Below are 19271 nucleotides of genomic sequence, written 5' to 3'. Positions count from 1 at the left end.
CACACACACACACACCCTCTGACCAGCTACAGATGGGCTTAATAACAGAGTTGGCCCTGCTCTGGCACCTGAACAGACAGAGAGAAGGGGCATGACAGAGAGAGGAGAAAAGTACAAGCTCTGATGGCAAGATGCAAGCGAGAGTTGGGGAAGTATTCCATTCTGAGTGAGAGACAGTAGCAAGGACAGGGAGAGGGAACCGGTGTGTTTCCGCTCACAGTGACACAATGAGCGACTGTGAAGCTCTGCCCAGAGAGACGGCTTATTTCAGCTGTGTGTGTGTGTGAGCCGTGTCGCTGTAATGGAGTGCTGTTGATGACAGCACTGTACAGCAGCGTCAGACCCAGAATAGAGCGGAGAGAAACAGAAGAAGAAGGGGGACAGGAAGTGTACTGGCTATTTTTACCCCTGGTTGCTACTGCTTTTCCATGGCATCTTTGTGCCATGTCCACGGTGGTGCTGGTGCTGGTGGTGGTGGCACAGTGTGGCCATTTGATATGGATAACAGAGGTTTGGTTGTGTGCACTTATTAATTGGAATTACAATTTCATGGGATCGCATGCATCAATGCAGGCATTATATGGCACCGCAAGCGAGTGTCTTTTCCATTGCAAACTGACTTGCACAACAAACTTCTCTCTCAGCAAGGCTCAAGATTCCCCCTTTGAACTGACCTCCGCTCTAGCTGAGTCACAGCCCTCCTCCTCGTTCTTTTCCATCGTTTTACTTCCTGTGCATGGTCAGCTTTTAATTTGAGGTTGACTATGGAGTTCTCTGTGTCGATGTATGTGTGTATTTGTTGTTCTAGTTTGGGAGATTGACCCATTGGTGAGCTAAACCATTTAAAGGAAGGATCTTTAATAATCGGTCTGTTTACCCAGGCCCTTGGGCTTAATGCCTATCCTTTAAAGTGAACCTAAAATTAGAAATATTTATTCTTCATCTTACCTTTAGTGCTATTTAGCAATCTAGATTTTGGTGTATGTTGCCGAGCGTTGGCGATATCGGCCGTAGAGATGTCGGCCTTCTCTCCAACATGATCGAACCAAATGCCACTCGGCTTGAGGTGGCAAAAAAATACATCAGAAATCATGACCCGGTTACTCAAGAAAGTCCACAGACCTTGTTGTGAGCAGTTTCATGTAGGAACTCTTTTCTCTCTGCTGCCAAGTGTATGACACGGTTGGCGGCTGTAGTTAGCTAGAAAGAAAATAGTTAGAGGGGAACAGAGGGTTCATTACTACGAACAACACATTTTACATTCTAGTTATTTGAGCCATGATATAGAAATAGCTTAAATAGATAGGTTGACCATATAGGTAGCATAGGACACCATCTACTACATTTCTCTTTTGCCTCCTAATGCTCTCCAACTCTCCAACATGCCTCAGGGAAGTACCACACCACACGCATTCACACTGTTATTACCTGCAAGTTGTGAATGTTGAAAAGGTGATTCCCCAGGATACATGGATGTGTGTGTGTAGGCTTCAAAACGAATTCTCCTTTAGTCTTTTTTTTCTCTTTTTGCATGTGTTTATTAAAGAGCCGTGTCGTGGGTTTGTCTTTAAATCACCAGTTTAAAGCTTGGGTCGGCAACATCAGAGAAACCTGCAAGAGTACGCTATCCACCCAATAAACCCAGCCCGGTGCTGCCAACTCTTTCACAGCTACAAAAGTTTCTAAATCAAGACGGCAACACTGAAGAACCCGTCCCTTCAGACTTGAAGACTTGGCCAAGATAAACTGCCCTTATTACAGTCCTGCGCATTTCAGTCAGCCACAGATACCAGATTATATTTTTCTGTAGTCAGGAGGTAAAGAGAATTTCTATCCTAGCTTTAATATGTATTAGTATTAGAATAGGAAAGTCCTCTTGGCTTTGTGCTGTATTCAACACACAGGAGAGTGAAAGTGGTGCTCAGGAAGTGCGGGGGCCTTTCCGACATGCTCTCTACATTTCTCCTGCCAAGACTGAATGCCTTTTCCTGTCAAAATGCCATTCCTCAAGCCAAAAGCACAGCTGATACTTCACTTACTGCCCCTAGCCATTGTTCTCTGTTATTCATCTGTCACAGTGCAAGCGGGTCATGAATTATTAATACAATCTAAGTGAGCGTTGTCAGCTGTGAAGGAAAACGTTGGCTTTATGAAAACATCTTTTTCTCTGTCACTTTTTCTCCCAGGAAGGTCGGATGTCTTCGTCCAGCTGGATCTGGAAGCAGAGTTTCATTTCACTCACCTGATTATGACCTTCAAGGTAGGAAAAAAGCTGTCTTCCCAAGTAGCTGAAAACACTGACTCACAGCTCCATTTGTTTCGTACTGCGGGAGAGATTCTGCCCCAACAAACTGAACTTATAAAATACATTGCAGCATTTTTGTCAACGTCATTCTTCTCCCGCAGACCTTCCGTCCGGCGGCAATGCTGATCGAGCGCTCCGCAGATTTCGGTCGCACCTGGCAGATCTACCGCTACTTTTCCCACGACTGTGCTACTGCCTTTCCCAGAATCTCCAAGGGTCCTTTGCGCAACATTAATGACGTCATCTGTGAGTCACGCTACTCTGACATTGAGCCGTCAACGGAGGGAGAGGTGAGCGATTGATTAAAGGAATGGGAAGAGTCAAATAAGTTGCTCAAGATAGACATTAGAGCTGTTTCTGTTTTCTATTTTATACATTTGACACATACATTGTTTAATTTCAGAATAAGTGGATTTTGTTGTGAAAGTAAGGTGTTTTAATTTTTTGGAGCTAATATTTCTGATGGCTGTGGCCTAAAATAAATTACCTGAAGGAATAGTTTTTATAATACTGCATTTATTTTTTCGTGCAAAATAATTCTTTCATTGGATAGGCCCACTGCTCAGGCATGCAGACCACAAAGTGCAAAGTCTGCTTCAGACTCATGCTGCACATGTCGCTGCTTATTTGAGTCTCGGATAGTTCAAATATGTAATGTGTGTGTGCATAATATGTGTGTCCTGGTCTAGGTCATCTACAGAGTGTTGGAACCAGCCATCAGGATTGAGGATCCATACAGCCCGAGCATCCAGAGTAAGTCACGCTCATATTTTCAACAGCATTTGGATTGTGTTTAACATTAAAAATCACCTATGTGTTTTAGAGTGTCCATGTTAGTCGTGATAATGTTGCTTTGCACGCAGAAGGCTCTCTTATGTAAGGGGTTATAAAAGCTCTACAACCAGCTGAAGCACAGAAGTTGACAGCGTACTCGGGTACAAGTCAACCGTTGCCATGAGGAACACCAGAGGCTCAAGGCTTTTTCCCTTTCCACAATTAGTCTGTTATTGTCTTCAGGAAAGAAAAAATTATAAGTATAGTAGCTCCTATATAATTATACTTTTGATAGAAACACTAAAATGTATGCAAAAACTTAAACTGACAAAGTACAGACACAGCAGATTCAACAGCTTGTCACCTATTCATTTGGGTAAATACCCACGCTGACGTACATTTGCCTAAATAGGTTATATAGCCGTATACAGATCAACAGATCGCATCTCGATCAGATTTCACAATCAGCAGATGGATGTATCAGTAGTTCAGCTTTTGAACATAGTGCTTAAATCACACATCTGCTATCAAATAATTCGGTTGTTTGGTCCGCAGCAGGGTTAAACTGACACCTTTCACACCAACCGTACCAACCTCGCTAACAGACCTGAGTTCATTTTAATCCAACCAGACAGAGTTTACGAAATGATCGAGCTGTCGTCACATTTGTCACCATAAATCAAACTCCGGCCAACACAATCCAGCTGTGACACATAACGGACTGTAACAGCCCCTCTCTCTGGGCCGTGAAACATGGCCCTGCTGTGTGGAAGACGTGGAGAGATGTGAAAAGCAGCTGTTTCTCTCCCACACAGCATCACTGTCCTGGCCCTCGTGTTTAGACTGGCAGGACATGAGAGCTGTTCCCAGAAACCCAAGCTCACTTTCCGATGCAGCAGCAGAGGTTGTCTTGTTCTCGTCGCTGTTAAATATCTCCCGGCAACCGGCCCACATGGAGACCCCGGACCGCCTCGCAGCGGAGCCATCCATATTTACTGTCTGCTGGTTTCAAGACAAAGAATCTATTCCTGTTGGCTTGCTTTTTTATTTCTTTCTGCATCACTTCTCTGTACATGTTTTTCCTTTTTGATTGGCGGACCTTAACTGAAATCATAGCCCTGACTTTAACCTCAACCATCTCTAAACTAAAGCATTTCTCTGGTAGAGCCCTTTGGGGATAGTATACAGCCTCAGAGGAAGCATGTTAAGGAGGCTCAGTTGAGAGCAAAGAGTCCTAAAGAATCATCTTCTGTCTGACTGATTCTCTGTGTTACAGAACTATTCTTTGTAACTTAATCAAGTTGCTATTCAAACCAGTAAGTAATCCGGTGATAGTTGTCTCTACATCCATGGGTACACTGCAAACAGGAACTGCTGTTGGGTAATGGTGCCCATCTGGATAGAGGAGAAGCAGACGTGTGTTAGTGCAGTGGAGCTGGAGGGATTAGCTCTTGTCTGTCAGAGAGGGATTCTATTACTGCAGATAAAGTCAAGAGTGTGGACAAAAATAAAGCCTCCCGTGAAACATTTCATCCATCTTATTGAAGCGCCGCCGCTTCAACTCCAGCAGGTTTTCAAAATGACAGGAGATTCAGAAAGCTGAAAGTTATGTCCTTTTTTATGAGCTTGAAAAGAGGACTCAAAGCAGGCTGCAGCTGCTCTGGTGGCAAGTCATAAATCTTCATGGTCCTTATAATTATATTCATCATGTTGATAATGATAGTGATACGAGTTTAAACTAAAATTAATTTTCTCCCCCATTTGCTAATCTTAAGTGTTGTAATTAGAGTTATTTTGAATTCTACTATACGAGAAATATTTTTTTTTTTTAAATTTATATTCACAATTACTAAAACAAAACAATGCCGGCAGTTGCGTATGAAAAAAAAGAGAAAGGTGTGCATGTTTAGGTACATCGGCACATCTTTAGTTTGTGCGTGTGTATCGATGACTGCAGGTTGACAGCCGGACTGTAACAGCCACGGCTGTAAAGACAGACAGACCTCTATGGAAAGGAGTTATCTTTCTCTCTAATAGGAACTCTCTCCAAATAGTTAGAGAGGATAAAGAGGCAGGATGTGTCTAGAACCATTTCAACACCACATTCCGCTGTCATCTTTGGATTTGCCCCCTGCCTGAAAATGTACGAATGACATAGTTGTACAATAAGATTTTTAAAAGTGTCTCTCAAAGAATTTGTGAAGCAACGAGGATGCTTCTGGAGAGCTAATCCTCCTTAAACAAACATGAACATTACATTTTTGAGTAAATACCAACTTCAAAACAATTAGCGCATAAGGAAGGAAGGGAGTTGCAGCAGTAAACAGTGTTAGAATGAAGGTAGCAGAGCAAGAGGAGCAATAGTGATGGGTCAGGTTGATGATGATGACCGAGCTGCACACCAGCATCGGTGTCATTGGATGTGACAGATCAGCTGATGAACAAGCCAGTGATGGTCCAAGACCTTCTCACATTTAGATAAAGACAGAGTTATAAAAAGTAATCCATTCCCTTCTCATGTTTCTGGTCTTGTCACATAGAAAAATTGTGATGTTGCAGGTTTTGGTTTGCATTTTTCGCTAGTCATGCTAGCAGCGTGGCTCTAGGGATGTCACTCCAGACTGGAATATCTCAACAGATGTTAGTTAAGTGGACCGCCACGCATTTTGGTACAGATGTCCATGGTACCTGGAGAGTGATCCCCAGACTTTTCACCTAGCACCAGCAGATGGTCAAAAGTGACTTTTTCCAGTACTTGAATAATATTGCCATGAGCCTCATCGTTACTGTGTTTACTGTCTTAAAACTATACTCACACACCTGTATGCACATTGATAGAGTTGTTGGTCTATTTGGCTATAAAGCCAGTGCAAGAGATGGAGGATAAATGTCTCATTCTCAAGTACTTATGCTGTGCAAAAAAAACTTTTTTACCTTTATTTATTCAGGGGATGGTTTCATTTTGAACAATGTTCTCTTTTTCAGGAAGTCCCTGATCACATTCACACAGTTACGCATTCACACCGACGACCTTCCGGTCACAAGCTCGCTTCTCTAACCTGAACTCCCAAGTTCAGCTGAAACGAATGCAGTGAGAGGCGCGAGCAGTCTGAGTTAGTCCGTTTAAGTGGTGATCTTCCAAAGTTACTGTCATTTTTCAGCCTGGACTCCTTCTTGCTGGTGCAAAATAGATCTTGTGAAGTGTTTGTATTTGTTTGTTTTCTTAACCCATTTCTTTCAGCTGATGTCCTTCATCCTTTAGCTCACCGACTTGTGTTACACCATCGTAAGACAACCAGCCTTCATAGAACAGAGAACTCAACAAAAAAAAAACAGCCTTATTATGAATACATTAACCCCTCACCTATTCTCTTTGTGTCCTCCCTCCAACAGACCAGCTAAAGATCACTAACTTGAGAGTGAACTTCACCAAGCTTCACACACTGGGAGACAACTTGCTGGACCCCAGAGCTGAAATCAAAGAAAAGTACTACTACGCCATATACGAGCTCGTCGTACGTGGAAACTGCTTCTGCTACGGCCACGCCTCGGAGTGCGCCCCCATCGATGGCATCAAGGACGACATAGAAGGAATGGTGAGTGACGAGGCTTCAGTTACAGCACAGACGTTTAATTAGCACTTTTCCTCCTGTAATTTGCTCTCATGATTTCAAAAGCATTTCATTCCTCTACCCCGATATGATTGCTTCAACTCCCCCTCCCGTTTCCTTTCAAGGTTCACGGCAGGTGCGTGTGCAACCACAATACCAAAGGTTTGAACTGTGAGCAGTGTGACGACTTCCACAACGACCTGCCCTGGAGACCAGCCGAGGGACGCAGCACCAACGCCTGCAAGAGTGAGTACAGAGGAGGAAGCAAGCAGAATAGGACATGTCAGCAATGACTAATCTGTTCGAAATGAACATCTGTTTTTCTAGAGTGCAACTGCAACAGCCACTCGACCCAGTGCCACTTTGACATGGCGGTGTATTTGGCCACGGGCAACCTCAGCGGAGGAGTGTGTGACGACTGTCAGCACAACACCATGGGACGCAACTGTGAGACGTGCAAACCCTTCTACTACAAAGACCCCATCAAGGACATCAGGGACCCGCGAGTCTGCATAGGTGAGTGTGCGTTTGTGCACTGTGGTTTTTATACAGATTAATCAATCTGACTTTTCAGCAGAAAGCCAATGAGCATTTTCTTAAAATGTCAAACTACTCTACTAAACTAATACAAAAAAGATGAATCTGGCCTTTACTGATAGATCCCCAAAAGAGGCTACTCTTCTTGTAGTTCTCAGCACATTAAATCACACTGCAACACACCATAACACCAACCCGAAAAATACATAACTCACCTGGCACTCGTTGTCTCCCGTAGCTTGTGACTGCGACCCAGACGGCTCTCAGAACGGAGGGATGTGCGACAGCAACACGGACCCTTCCCTCGGCATGGTGGGAGGTCAGTGCCGCTGCAAAGCCAATGTCGAGGGGCCGCGCTGTGACAAGTGTAAGACCGGCTTCTTCGGCCTGAGCCCCCACAACCCCCAGGGCTGCCAACGTGAGTACAGTCTCTGTCACAATTCACACTCTATATATATATATATATATACATATATATATATATATATATATATATACATATATATATATATATATATATATATATATATATATATATATATATATATATATATATATATATATAGTGGTTATCATCCTCTTCACAATACCGATAGCAGACAAAAAATGCGGTGTAAATTTCTGCATTATTAAGGGTCTAACCCTATAATCATCGTTATAGAGATCTGACACTTTAATATAAATAATTTTATAAGCTATATAAAAAAATGTGCCAAAGAAGATAAGGCAAAACACTAGGCAAGAAAAGTGCAAAGATGACTCGGCACTGCTCATGAAGTTGAAAGCGACTCTCCTTTTACTATCTGGATTCTGTGACTGAACAGAAAGACATATTTTTTGGAGAGATTTTAGCCAATTAATCACACAAACAATGTAAAAGTGGTCTTGTAGAGGAGTGGAGATTTTGCCGTTGCCTACTAGACAATCAAGTCCACAAAGAAGCTGATTGAGGATTTTCTTGACAGCGGTGTTAATTTGTTTTATAATTAAAAACGCTGCTTTTCAGTGTGCTACAGTAACTAATTATCTATCTATGAGAAACCTCATTCATTTTGCCCTCCACCGTGTGCCACCAGCCTGCCGGTGTGACCACAGGGGAACAGTGTCAGGCAGCTCCCAGTGTGACCCAGTCAGTGGAGACTGCTTCTGCAAGCGTCTCGTCACTGGACGCAGCTGTGACCAGTGTTTGGTAAGAGAGTGCAAAAAAAAAAACTTTGTCTTGCTTGACTTTTATTTTCTGGCTTAATAGGATCTGTCATTTTACTCTTCCTCTCCTTAACCACTCACTCTGTGCTCCTGTGAAAAAGCCCTGTTGGTGGTAATGTGACAGTTAACACTGTTTGATCTTGTTGTCTCTTAGTCTTTTTGACCACTTCTGTCACTCTATTTGTCCTGTGTTTGACCCTTACCATTATACAATTCAATTTGTAAGCGTTGAATCTCATTCCCTTACATTTGACTACATGACTTTCCTTTCTCCTTATTTTCCTTTTTCACTTCTAAATTAGTGCTACTGATTTTCTTCACTCTTTATATTTTCCTTCCACTTCCTCTGCCCAGAATACCAAGATATTAGATGGTGATCAGCTTCCTGTTATGATTCATCCTCTTGTCCCAAACCTTCTCAGCCAGGAATAGTGTAGGCAGGAATGTGAGCTCCTGCCCGGGCCCTGTGCCTAAATTTAGCCCGGGGATTTGATGCTTGTCCAGTTGGTGTGGGTTACAGCAGGCCTAAAATGGTCAGGGCCTGGACCTGGTCCGAAAGTTGATCCCGTCTTCTGATGAGCCCCGTGGAGCCTCATTTTAGTAGCGAGAGTGTAATGTCAACATTGGACAAAACAAATCCTCTGGAAAAGATCTTCCTGTCGCTGTGCTGAAAGTGCATTTGAAACAAAAAGAAAGAAAGAAAAGAAAAAGTAAAACATATCAGTATAAATCCCGACTTACACATATAAAAAGCTGCCTCGCTGAAGTCATTATAATGACATTAAGGACATAATGTCATGCCTCATGATCCAAAGAGCTGTCAAAGCTAATAGGCTTGTAGTAAACCAACCAGACCACAGACTAGTGTTGCTGGATGAATGATAAAGTTTTGTCCACAAACTTTAACTGGATTAATGCAACACTAAGGGAGAAACCACAACATTTAGCAGAGTAAAAATACCTCAGCCAAAACAATCTTAAAATCGAATGTGAAATTGCTGACTGCAAAAACTATCCAGTACTAACATTGTCACGTCAGCTCTTTTTGAAAGCGAACACCTCAGAGTGTAAATGTAAAAGGAATGGGGCAGTGATAGTATGCCCCAAAGCTATGAATGTTGTTTTATTGGATTAGACAGCCAGAGACGTGACAAACCGCCGCGGAAGTTCCCTCTCACTCTGTAATATCGCGGCGGGCGATGCATCATGTCTGTCTGGGGCCGACCGTTCAGCTGTCTGTCTGTTGACTGCGTGCTCTGTCCTCCTCTGTTTCCGTCTGTCAATCACTCTGCCCTCTGCCTGTCCTTCTGTGCTCCCAGCCAGAACACTGGGCTCTGAGCCACGACCTAAACGGCTGCCGAGGCTGCGAGTGTGATATCGGAGGAGCCCTGGACAACCAGTGAGTGACGCTGTAGCTTTAATTGCGAGGACACAGGTCACGAATGAAGTATGAGGCTGTTACAGATGAGATGATAATACTCCATAATAGCAGCATAAGCTTTGTGTGTGCACTCCGATTTATTAGTCTCCACCTTTACCCCGGGAGCAATCATTTTTACACCTGTTGTCATGTCAATTCATTAGTGGATTCGTTTTCTGTGCCACTAGAGGTTGACATCCTCCATTCAAACATCATACACGAAGCTCCCCGTTGATAATGGAAAATTAACATTTGTCACTTTTTTTATGTTATTAGCCACCCAGTCAATGAAATATCTCAGCAACTGTGAGATCCATTGATGTGGAATGTTTTGCAGACATTCATGGTAACCTGGGGGTTAAAGCGTAATGACTTAGTTGAGCCCCTGACTTTCCCTCTAGTGCCACCATGAGGTTGACTTTTCAGGTTTTGAATTGACATTTGCTACATTCTTTAACTTTTTCCCTATTCACCTAGAGATCGCTCAGCAGTCCCATATTTCAGATTTTCTTCAGGGAATGACATTAGCTCTAAGCAGCTTATAATACATTATTAAATCTACTAATGCCAAGATTTTTTTTTTTAGCAAAGAAATTATTTAAATAAAAGAACAATAATTATATTCCTAATTGCCAATAACCAGTATAGATTACAATAACAAAGTAAAGGATAACATTTATAATTTTTGCTCTCTAGTTACCAGCTCATAACTTAAATATGTTCAATACTTTTGTTTATGATAAGACATGCTGTGCTAAAATGGTTAAGATGGTAAAAAAAATGTATAACCTGCTAAACATCATCATGCTTAGCATGCTGATGTTAGCATTTAGCTCAAAGCACCCAGCATTGGCAGCTAAGCCATATAATATCAACTGTAGCTGTGAAATAACAAAGCTATTTATGTCTTCTCTGCAGCTGCTCCATGGAGAGTGGTCAGTGTCGCTGCCGCAGTCACATGACAGGACGCCAGTGTACTCAGGTGGAGTCCAGATATTTCTTCATGGCTCTGGATCACTTCATGTATGAGGCTGAGTTGGCCAAAATGGGGCAGGTGAGCCCACCGTTATTCTACATCAGCACACATTTAAGTATTGTTATGTCATTCTGTGGCTCTAGTATGGAAATATATTTAGGAAAATATCTGAATACATCTGTATATTCTCAGGGCTGTACATTGGAGACCAGGGAGCACCAGCTGGGTCGCCCCGCCACATGGACGGGCATTGGATTCGCTCGGGTACCTGTGGGCGGTACCCTGGAGTTCCTCATCAGTAACATCCCCTACTCCATGGAATATGACCTGCTTATCCGCTATGAGACACAGGTCTGTGTATTCATCACCTCTGCGTGTAGAAGACTGCTCAGACCACAATGAAGATCTTAAAGCAATAGTTCAGTTTTGTGATATGTGCTTATTCTCTCGCTTCCTGAGCATTAAATGAGAAGACTGGGCCTGACTCACCAATGCCTTCCTAAGTTTGTTCTTAATTTCTTCTTAAGACCGGTTGGTTAATGAGGCCCATTGATACCACTCTCATATCTTTTATTGGGGGTTCTATGTCTTGACAAACTCACAGTGATAAGACAGAAACTGGCCAGGAAATAGTCCCGCCATGACCCATCTCGTCACAGTGTATTGACTCTGGCTTGCGTAAATATAATGTGACAAGATGTAATTGTGTTAACTAGGGATTTAGAGTTGCTGGTTGGCAGATTCAGAGAGAACCAATCTTTATGCTAAGCTGGCTCCAGCTTCATAAACGACCGTTATAGAAAGTGGTATTGATCTTCATTTTCATTTTCATGTGTATTTTACACGGCAAGCATTTTCCCAAGCATTTGTGATTGATTTCCCTTCATCCAGGAAGCAATTACTTTGTGACTGTCCTCCTTCCCTTCTATAGCTCACCATGACTGTGCTTTTCACTGTGTATTAATTAACCATAAAACACTGATTCTACCCAGATGCCACGAGACTGGGAGGAGGTGCGAATAACAGTGATCCGTCCGGGACCGATTCCGACCAGCAGCCCCTGTGGAAACACCATCCCAGATGATGACAGACTCACCATCTCCCTGCCGGCCGGAGCCAGGTCTGTGGCACACACACACACACACACACACACACACACACACACACACACACACACACACACACACGTACACATTCGCTGAATGTTAACTGTGTGCTGCTGACTGTGTTTGCTCCAGGTTTGTGGTCCCTCCTCATTCTATGTGTCTGGAGAGAGGTGTGACTTACACCCTCCGCTTTGAGTTCAAACGCTATCAGGATGCCAACAGTGTCCTCAACGGAGCGGCCAACGCTGTCCTCCTTATGGACTCTGTGAGAAGAGTTTCTTTTTCCAGTCTAATAATCTGACTCATGAAGAAGTTGACTTCATTCATTCTATGCACGAACATCTCCCTCCCCCTCCTATTCATAAATCCCCATTGTCTGCACCAGATCGCCTTGATGCCACGCCACTCCTCCATGGAGATGTTCAACGCAGGCGATCCAGCTTCCAACAACAGGAAGCAGGCCTATGAGCGGTACCGCTGCCACGAGGGGGCGAAGAGTGTAACAGGCCCACTGATGAGTGACACCTGTGCCAAGCTAATCACCAGCATGTCGGCCATCATAAATGACGGGGCTCTGTGTGAGTATAAAAATGTCTTCTTGTGACCTTGTTTGAATGCCATTCATGATGTTTACAATGCAGTAGGCTGCAGGGTTACAGGACCTTTACCCTGACTTCCCTGTGGATGAAAAGAAAACAGCCTCATGATTGGGATCAGTGAAGTTAACGTTATCAATGAAACATTTTTCAAAGTGTGGACTTGACAAAGTATTAGTTGACCATTTCCTTACCCAAATAGAGTTGAAAATTCAGCTCAAGTTGAAGCTGTAAATCTATGCAACATAGTTGGGTGACCTGCAAAACTAATACTTAACCACATTAGCCTGATCCCAGAATGCAATGTGCAGGATGTTCCCATATGTAAGGGTCCGCTCACCTCATGCCTATTCTTCTCTGTCCTCCAACAGCTTGTAATTGCGATCCTCAGGGGTCCATCAGCTCCATGTGCGACGTCCGCGGGGGCCAATGTCACTGCAGGCCCAGTGTGATAGGCCGACGCTGTGACCAGTGTGCTCCGGGAACTTACGGCTTTGGACCCTCAGGCTGCATAGGTGAGAGACTCTCCAGACCCGTTCATGGAGGATACGGTGTATATTTTACACCCCTAATTAGGTTGGATTTTTTAGCGAATAGTTTGCTTGGAAGTGCTTTGTAGGGCCTTAAGGTGCAGACACTGCAACAGCTAATAAAACAGTTTCACTGGAAAACCTCAATTGAAGCTCCTGGATCTCACACAATATTGGTATTTTGCATTTTGTTCTTTTATTCTATTTAGATACAGTAACAAATGTCTGCAGAGTAAGATGCGTTTAGCCACACTTTAAGTGCAGTGCCTTTGATTAGTTGCATGCTATGCTGTTAGCGCCCTCTACTGCTCAGTACACAATTGCAAATCCAAAGCCCCTTTACTGAAATGATGTATTTTCAAACCCTCTTTTTACTTTCTCTCTTTGATTCCTTCTCCTCTCCACTTCACTTATTCCTATCATCCTCCTTCCTGAACGCTTCTCCTTGTCCCTCTCTCCCTCGGTCCAGCCTGCAGTTGCAGCTTGGAAGGCTCTGTGACTCGACTTTGCGAAAAGTTCACCGGTCAGTGCCAGTGCCGTCCCGGAGCGTTTGGTCAGCGCTGCGACGGATGCCAGGCGGGTCACTGGGGCTTCCCCAGCTGCCGACCCTGCCAGTGTAACGGACACGCCGACATGTGCGACCAGAGGACCGGAGCCTGCGTCAGCTGCAGGGACAACACTGGAGGAGACAAGTGTGACAGGTGATGTTTCAATGTGGAGGTGACTACGCTGCATGAGATCAGGTTCAAATCAAGCATAGCATATCATAGGGATAAAAAAACAGGATTAAAAGACCAAACAAGAATGATTTATGATATGAATACGATAACTGATTCTACTTTGCCTACTTCTACTTTGTTGCTGCAAAGTTGTTAGTTAAAGTTCACAGGATTGTTTTCTACTTTGTTTTTTCTGTAGGTGCGCCAATGGTTACTATGGTACCCCAATTTTGGGCAAAGCATCCAGTGCTCAGTGTCGCCCATGCCCCTGTCCAGACGGCCCCAACAGCGGACGCCACTTTGCTGCGTCCTGTTACCAGGACAACCGCAACAGACAAATTATCTGCAACTGTAACCTGGGCTACACAGGTAAAACTGAAACGATGCTTGTATGTGTATTTCTTCTTTTGTGCTCTCTGTCACATCTGTCCTTGCTTTCTGCTCTGTGTCTCATCTTCAGCAGGTGCCGCCATGTCCGGATGTGTGTGTGTGTGTGTGTGTGTGTGTGTGTGTGTGTGTGGGTGATTCATTTTCTATAGAACATGTGATGGTGTGAAAACCTGTTGAAACTGTTGCAAACCTGAACATTGTAGCACTGCACCATTATACTGCTCTTCGTTTGAGTTTTCGAATATCACTGCAAAACCTGATCTGAGTCAAATATATGAAGCGCAATTGTGTATTGTGATGTATTTTATCGAGCCAACTGACACCTCAGTGGATCACTTTAAGCTGAAAGATACATTTTATATTAAGAAAGAGCCTGAATAGTAATATTCCATCTCACATAGTTTCAGTGCGTCACTATTCATGTTTGTAGCTAACTGGAGTTTTGTCCAAGGAGGAGCTGATGTCAGGACTACTAGTAGCTCTGGACTTGGGCTCAGTGGTGCTTTGACCTAAATGTGAAGCACCCAACTCAGCCCCCGTCATTTTTCTGTTTTGACAGTTTTGGCACAAAAAAATTGTTACAATTCATTTTAAATCCCTCCCCCAAGCCTAGTCGGCCCTTTTATGTCATCGTCATAAGCCTGTGCATTAAAACGGCGGTGCGACTTGACATTGCAAACCCCAGAGAAAACTTATGACATATGTTGATATTAGGGTTTAGCTCAGAGCACTGCTGTTTCTAGATAAAGCTGCACAGAGTTGCTAGCAGGACTGTAGACTCTTGTTAAGATACTTTTTTCCATGGAACAAAAGGTTGTTCAAAAGGAAATGTTAGACCTGATGGTGGTGCTGGAGGAAAGGTCAGGGTTAACAAAAACAAAAGGAATAACCCACAGGGGACCAAGAATATTCATCCCTATTATCAAGTGAGTCCAACAGAGTCCATCATTATTACCACAGCTTCATGTTTTTAATCAACATGAGACATTTTGTGTCAACCGCTGAGGTTCCACTCCTCCAGAGCAGCTCTGTTAGTAATAAAACTCCAGTCTTCCTCCTTAAGTGACAAAGTCAAGGATGTAGCTCAGATGAGGTAAGACCAATGTTTGTCAGTGTGCTATGGTGAATGGTAACCTGTAATTTCCTCCTTCCCCTGTTTTACTGGCACAGGGATTGTTAAACGCTCCGGGGCGACCATTTTTAAGCGTGAGTAATGATGGTTGACCCCCCGTCCCTTCCAGTCCTCCTCTATTTTCCACCAACCCTCCACTTCACCAATCCTACCCATGCATGGCTTCAGTACCCCTCCCATCAACGGTGCTGTGCCACAGTGCACTCCCGCCCATGTGTGAAGACCTGGCTCAAAGAATAATGTCAAACCCTTTCCATGGCTTTAGTGTGGCTGCCGATGTGTTATATGGCACTATAGGGACAAACACGTGTCACTAAAATTAGATTGAAATTATATTATAAGTGGTAAAAAGATTTAAAAAACTAGATTTGAACCAGGTCTGTGTAAATGTTTCCAATACAAGGACCTGGCCCAGAATCATTATTTTTCAGTTATTGTGTCATAAAGTGTGATTTTCTAATCATAAAAAGTACCTTTAAAGTAAACAGGGAGAGACCTTGAGAAAGTGGTTATGCACAGGTGTCGCTTGATTCTGAATCTGGGTCAGCTTCTATCTCTTGTGTTTAAACTGTTCATGTTTATCTGTGTATGGAGGTTGGGAAGTGGTTGTGCGGTCATTTCCTGGAAATTAAGAGCTGTAATGGTATAACAGTATAGAGACAGAGAGCGCAATCCATCACACTGTAAAAACCCCGGGAATACAGTTGTTACCACATTATGCAACCAATGACTGAAACGCTAACAAAATGCCTTTAGCTAACTACAAACATCTGATTTCAGCATTACTATTTTAGTCTGGTGCTGTTGATAACTAAAACGATGTGACAAGTTTGCAAACTTTTAGCAAGCTAATTTTAGCTATGTGTAAGCAAGCGACTGCAGTTAGCGAAGGCCCTTGCAAACATAATACTGCATAGCTTTCTCATTTATCCACATTCCACAAGTTGCATACTGTTAAAATGCTTTAGCTTAATTTACAGAAATATAGTTCCCCAGTTTTTCCCATTCTTCCTGCGGGTGCCTCAGTTTTGCAGCTCTTTACCCTGTTGGTAGTGCATCCCACCACGCAGCAGCTTTTATGCATGTTTCTGTTGTTTTCTAGCAGATAAAGAGACGAGAAGGCACCTTCACGCAATACAAAGTCAATGGAGAGAGATGATTTGGTTTCTCCTCCGGTGTGGGCAGGACTTAAATACACTCTGTCTCTATGGCCATACAGCCAGGATAAATAGGCTGATGTTTTGTTTTTCTTTACCAGCTCGGCTTTTCTGATAAAGCCCAACAGAGAAGGGTACTCACCATCGAATGCTCACTGTATCATTATGACCTGTCTGTTAGATTAAGCAGGACAGAGTAAAGTTTTTTTTAAAGGTACAGGAAAAGAGAGAGGAAGTGGACGTGAACAGTTAAAGGACACTGTAGCTGCTTATCTCAATAATGAACTCATTCGATTTTGGATGTCAAAGGTCACTGTGACCTCAGGTTCATCGCATTCTCGTGAACTCTATATCTCAGGAATGTCAGGAGGAAATATCATGACATCTGGCACAAACATTGATTTGAACTCGAGGTTGGACTGATTAGAATTTGGTGGTCAAAGGTCACTCTAACCTCACAAAACACGTTTCTTTGGCTCATGACAATTTCACACCTGTTATACATCTTCTTGTAGCCATCATGGAAGAATCAAAGAATACAGTAATAAGCTGCATAATCTCCTAAACAAAGGTGTGATGACGAAGACTCTTAACTAATCCAACCCCATTGAGTGAAGAGGCGTTCACTTAACTGAAACTAAATTCTAGTAACATACTGTTTAATATGATAACGTTCATAAGTGTTAAGACTAACATGGTCTATCAATACAAGTATCCCCTGAAAACATTTCAGTTGCAGTCTAGGCAAAAATAAGGCGGGCCTCATGATTTAGTTAAACCAAGACTACCTGCTGATTGTGCTGCTGTTAATTCATAGTTTCCTGCTTCCCGTTGTTTTATACACCCTGAAAAAGCTGCTTGGGAAATCCTGTAGAGCACTTAACCGATTCTAATTGCAAATATATTTCAGTCAAAATATAAGTAGCCATTATCATATCTCCTCCCCAACTCGTTTCTTATTGGAACTCTTGTTCTCTTTCTTTTGTTGCGTTTTCTCCCAATTCAGGAGCCCGATGTGAGGAATGTGCTCCGGGTTATTACGGCAACCCGTCTCAGCCTGGAGGGCGCTGCCAGCCGTGCCAGTGCAACAACAACATAGACATGTCCGACATGGAGGCTTGCGACAGGCAGACCGGACAGTGCCGGAAATGCCTTTACAACACGGAGGGCCCCAACTGTGGCATCTGCAAGAGCAGCTATTTCGGCGACGCTTCCCGTCGCAACTGCAGGAGTGAGTGACCTGTTCATTGAAAAGTATTGTTGCATTTTAATGTTTTTTTTTTTTTTTTTAATGAAGCAATATCATGATGATGCATGCCGTTTTTTTCCCTTCAGAGTGCACGTGTAACTTCCTGGGCACTGACCCTGGCCAGTGCATGGAGCGCGAGGACTGTGTGTGCCAGCGGGCAACAGGGCAGTGCCAGTGTCTGCCAAACGTCATAGGTCTGCCATGTGACCACTGCGCCCCCAACCACTGGAACCTGGCCAGTGGGTTGGGCTGTGAATCCTGCGGCTGTGATCCCAACAACTCAGTCACCTCCTCATGTAATGAGGTAGGGCACACTTGGGACCTGGACAGGTTCAGATAAACACATCTCATGATGCAGTACAAGTGTGATGTACGTTCACATTCATTCACGCTGACGTGTCATGCTTCACTCTGCTGTGCAGTTCACTGGGCAGTGTCAGTGTCGCGACGGCTTCGGCGGGAAGACCTGCACAGACTGTCAGGAGAACTACTGGGGAGACCCCAGGACCCAGTGCAGAGGTTAGATACGTTAAGACATAATGGATGCTTGTTACGAACATGATGAGACCAAAGGATTCAATGCAGAAGTGAAGTGCTGTAGGGATTTATAGCAGCTCAGGCGGAGAGATGGGCTGCACATCGGACAGAACGTCACAGTGCAAAAATACCTTCTGCTCATTTTGGCTAACACTGCAACCCAGTTCACAAGGGCTGATAAATATAGACTGTTTAAGAAGTGGACGTAGTCACAGTGAGCCAGGACGAAAGGCTGGAGCTGGACAGGGATTCGCATTATGCCTCTATTGTGATTGACAGCTAGCCATGGTAACGACCTGTAAATCACAAAGTAGCCCCGCCCTGCTTTATGGTCTATTCTACTCTAAATGGGACCATAATAACTAAGTTTGGTGGGAATATATAATATCTACAATTAAATAATTGATGTTGTACAACTTATTTTGTGAATAATCAGTTTGTCAATCTGTTTGAAAATTAGGTTTTAAGTATTAAATGTGAATAATTTCATCCAAGATTTATGATAGACCACATAAATGTAGAATTTAGGCTCACCCAGATAACATACAAAATGCATTTTATTAGAATTCTGACTTTGTCAGGTAGGTTAGATCATTTCAGAACAGTATCATAACTAACCAGTATGCATTTTTTTTTGCAGTTAACATAAATACACAAGTGTAAACAAATGACATTATTTCATAACAAGTTCGATCCTGATGTTCCATATTCACTTTACACTCCCTCCTCCCCCCTTCTCTCTCTCTCCAGCTTGCGACTGCGACTGGCGAGGCATCGAGACCTCTCAGTGCAACCGGGTGACCGGTCACTGTGTTTGCCAGCAGGGGGTGTCAGGTGTGCGCTGTGACCAGTGTGCCAGAGGCTTCTCTGGGCAGTTCCCTAACTGTCAGCCCTGTCACAAGTGCTTCGGGGACTGGGATCGCATCGTGCAGGTGCAGTTTCACGCAAAAGACGGGGTCTAATCCTCAGTCAGCAGAAGCCGTATGTGAAATATTGAAGAAGTGATTATGAGTCAACCACAATCTT

General features: G+C 43.5%; 1 protein-coding gene across 2 annotated transcripts in view; it reads left to right on the top strand.

The window, feature by feature from the left end:
- Positions 1–19271, top strand: part of lamb2 (laminin, beta 2 (laminin S)) — a 44030-nt gene that overhangs the window by 16622 nt on the left and 8137 nt on the right. The window contains exons 5-26 of one of the 2 annotated variants that reach the window (XM_068732556.1): positions 2187–2260; positions 2407–2595; positions 2995–3058; positions 6473–6675; positions 6816–6936; positions 7018–7206; positions 7466–7645; positions 8304–8416; positions 9753–9832; positions 10772–10907; positions 11022–11180; positions 11822–11949; positions 12068–12200; positions 12321–12513; positions 12903–13046; positions 13531–13762; positions 13980–14149; positions 15341–15376; positions 17466–17690; positions 17795–18012; positions 18131–18227; positions 18996–19177. In XM_068732556.1, coding sequence (XP_068588657.1) covers positions 2187–2260; positions 2407–2595; positions 2995–3058; positions 6473–6675; positions 6816–6936; positions 7018–7206; positions 7466–7645; positions 8304–8416; positions 9753–9832; positions 10772–10907; positions 11022–11180; positions 11822–11949; positions 12068–12200; positions 12321–12513; positions 12903–13046; positions 13531–13762; positions 13980–14149; positions 15341–15376; positions 17466–17690; positions 17795–18012; positions 18131–18227; positions 18996–19177 — 3266 coding nt within the window. The remainder of the gene's footprint in view (positions 1–2186; positions 2261–2406; positions 2596–2994; positions 3059–6472; positions 6676–6815; positions 6937–7017; positions 7207–7465; positions 7646–8303; positions 8417–9752; positions 9833–10771; positions 10908–11021; positions 11181–11821; positions 11950–12067; positions 12201–12320; positions 12514–12902; positions 13047–13530; positions 13763–13979; positions 14150–15340; positions 15377–17465; positions 17691–17794; positions 18013–18130; positions 18228–18995; positions 19178–19271) is intronic. The other variant, XM_068732557.1, reaches the window with a different exon arrangement.

The sequence above is a fragment of the Cebidichthys violaceus genome, unplaced genomic scaffold (genome assembly GCF_023349555.1).
Source record: "Cebidichthys violaceus isolate CVI_PGR_0920_01 unplaced genomic scaffold, fCebVio1.0.p SCAF_6, whole genome shotgun sequence".
NCBI lineage: Eukaryota > Metazoa > Chordata > Actinopteri > Perciformes > Stichaeidae > Cebidichthys > Cebidichthys violaceus.
The sequence above is the reverse complement of the archived record's forward strand: the minus strand, read 5'-3'. Positions and strand labels throughout refer to the sequence as shown.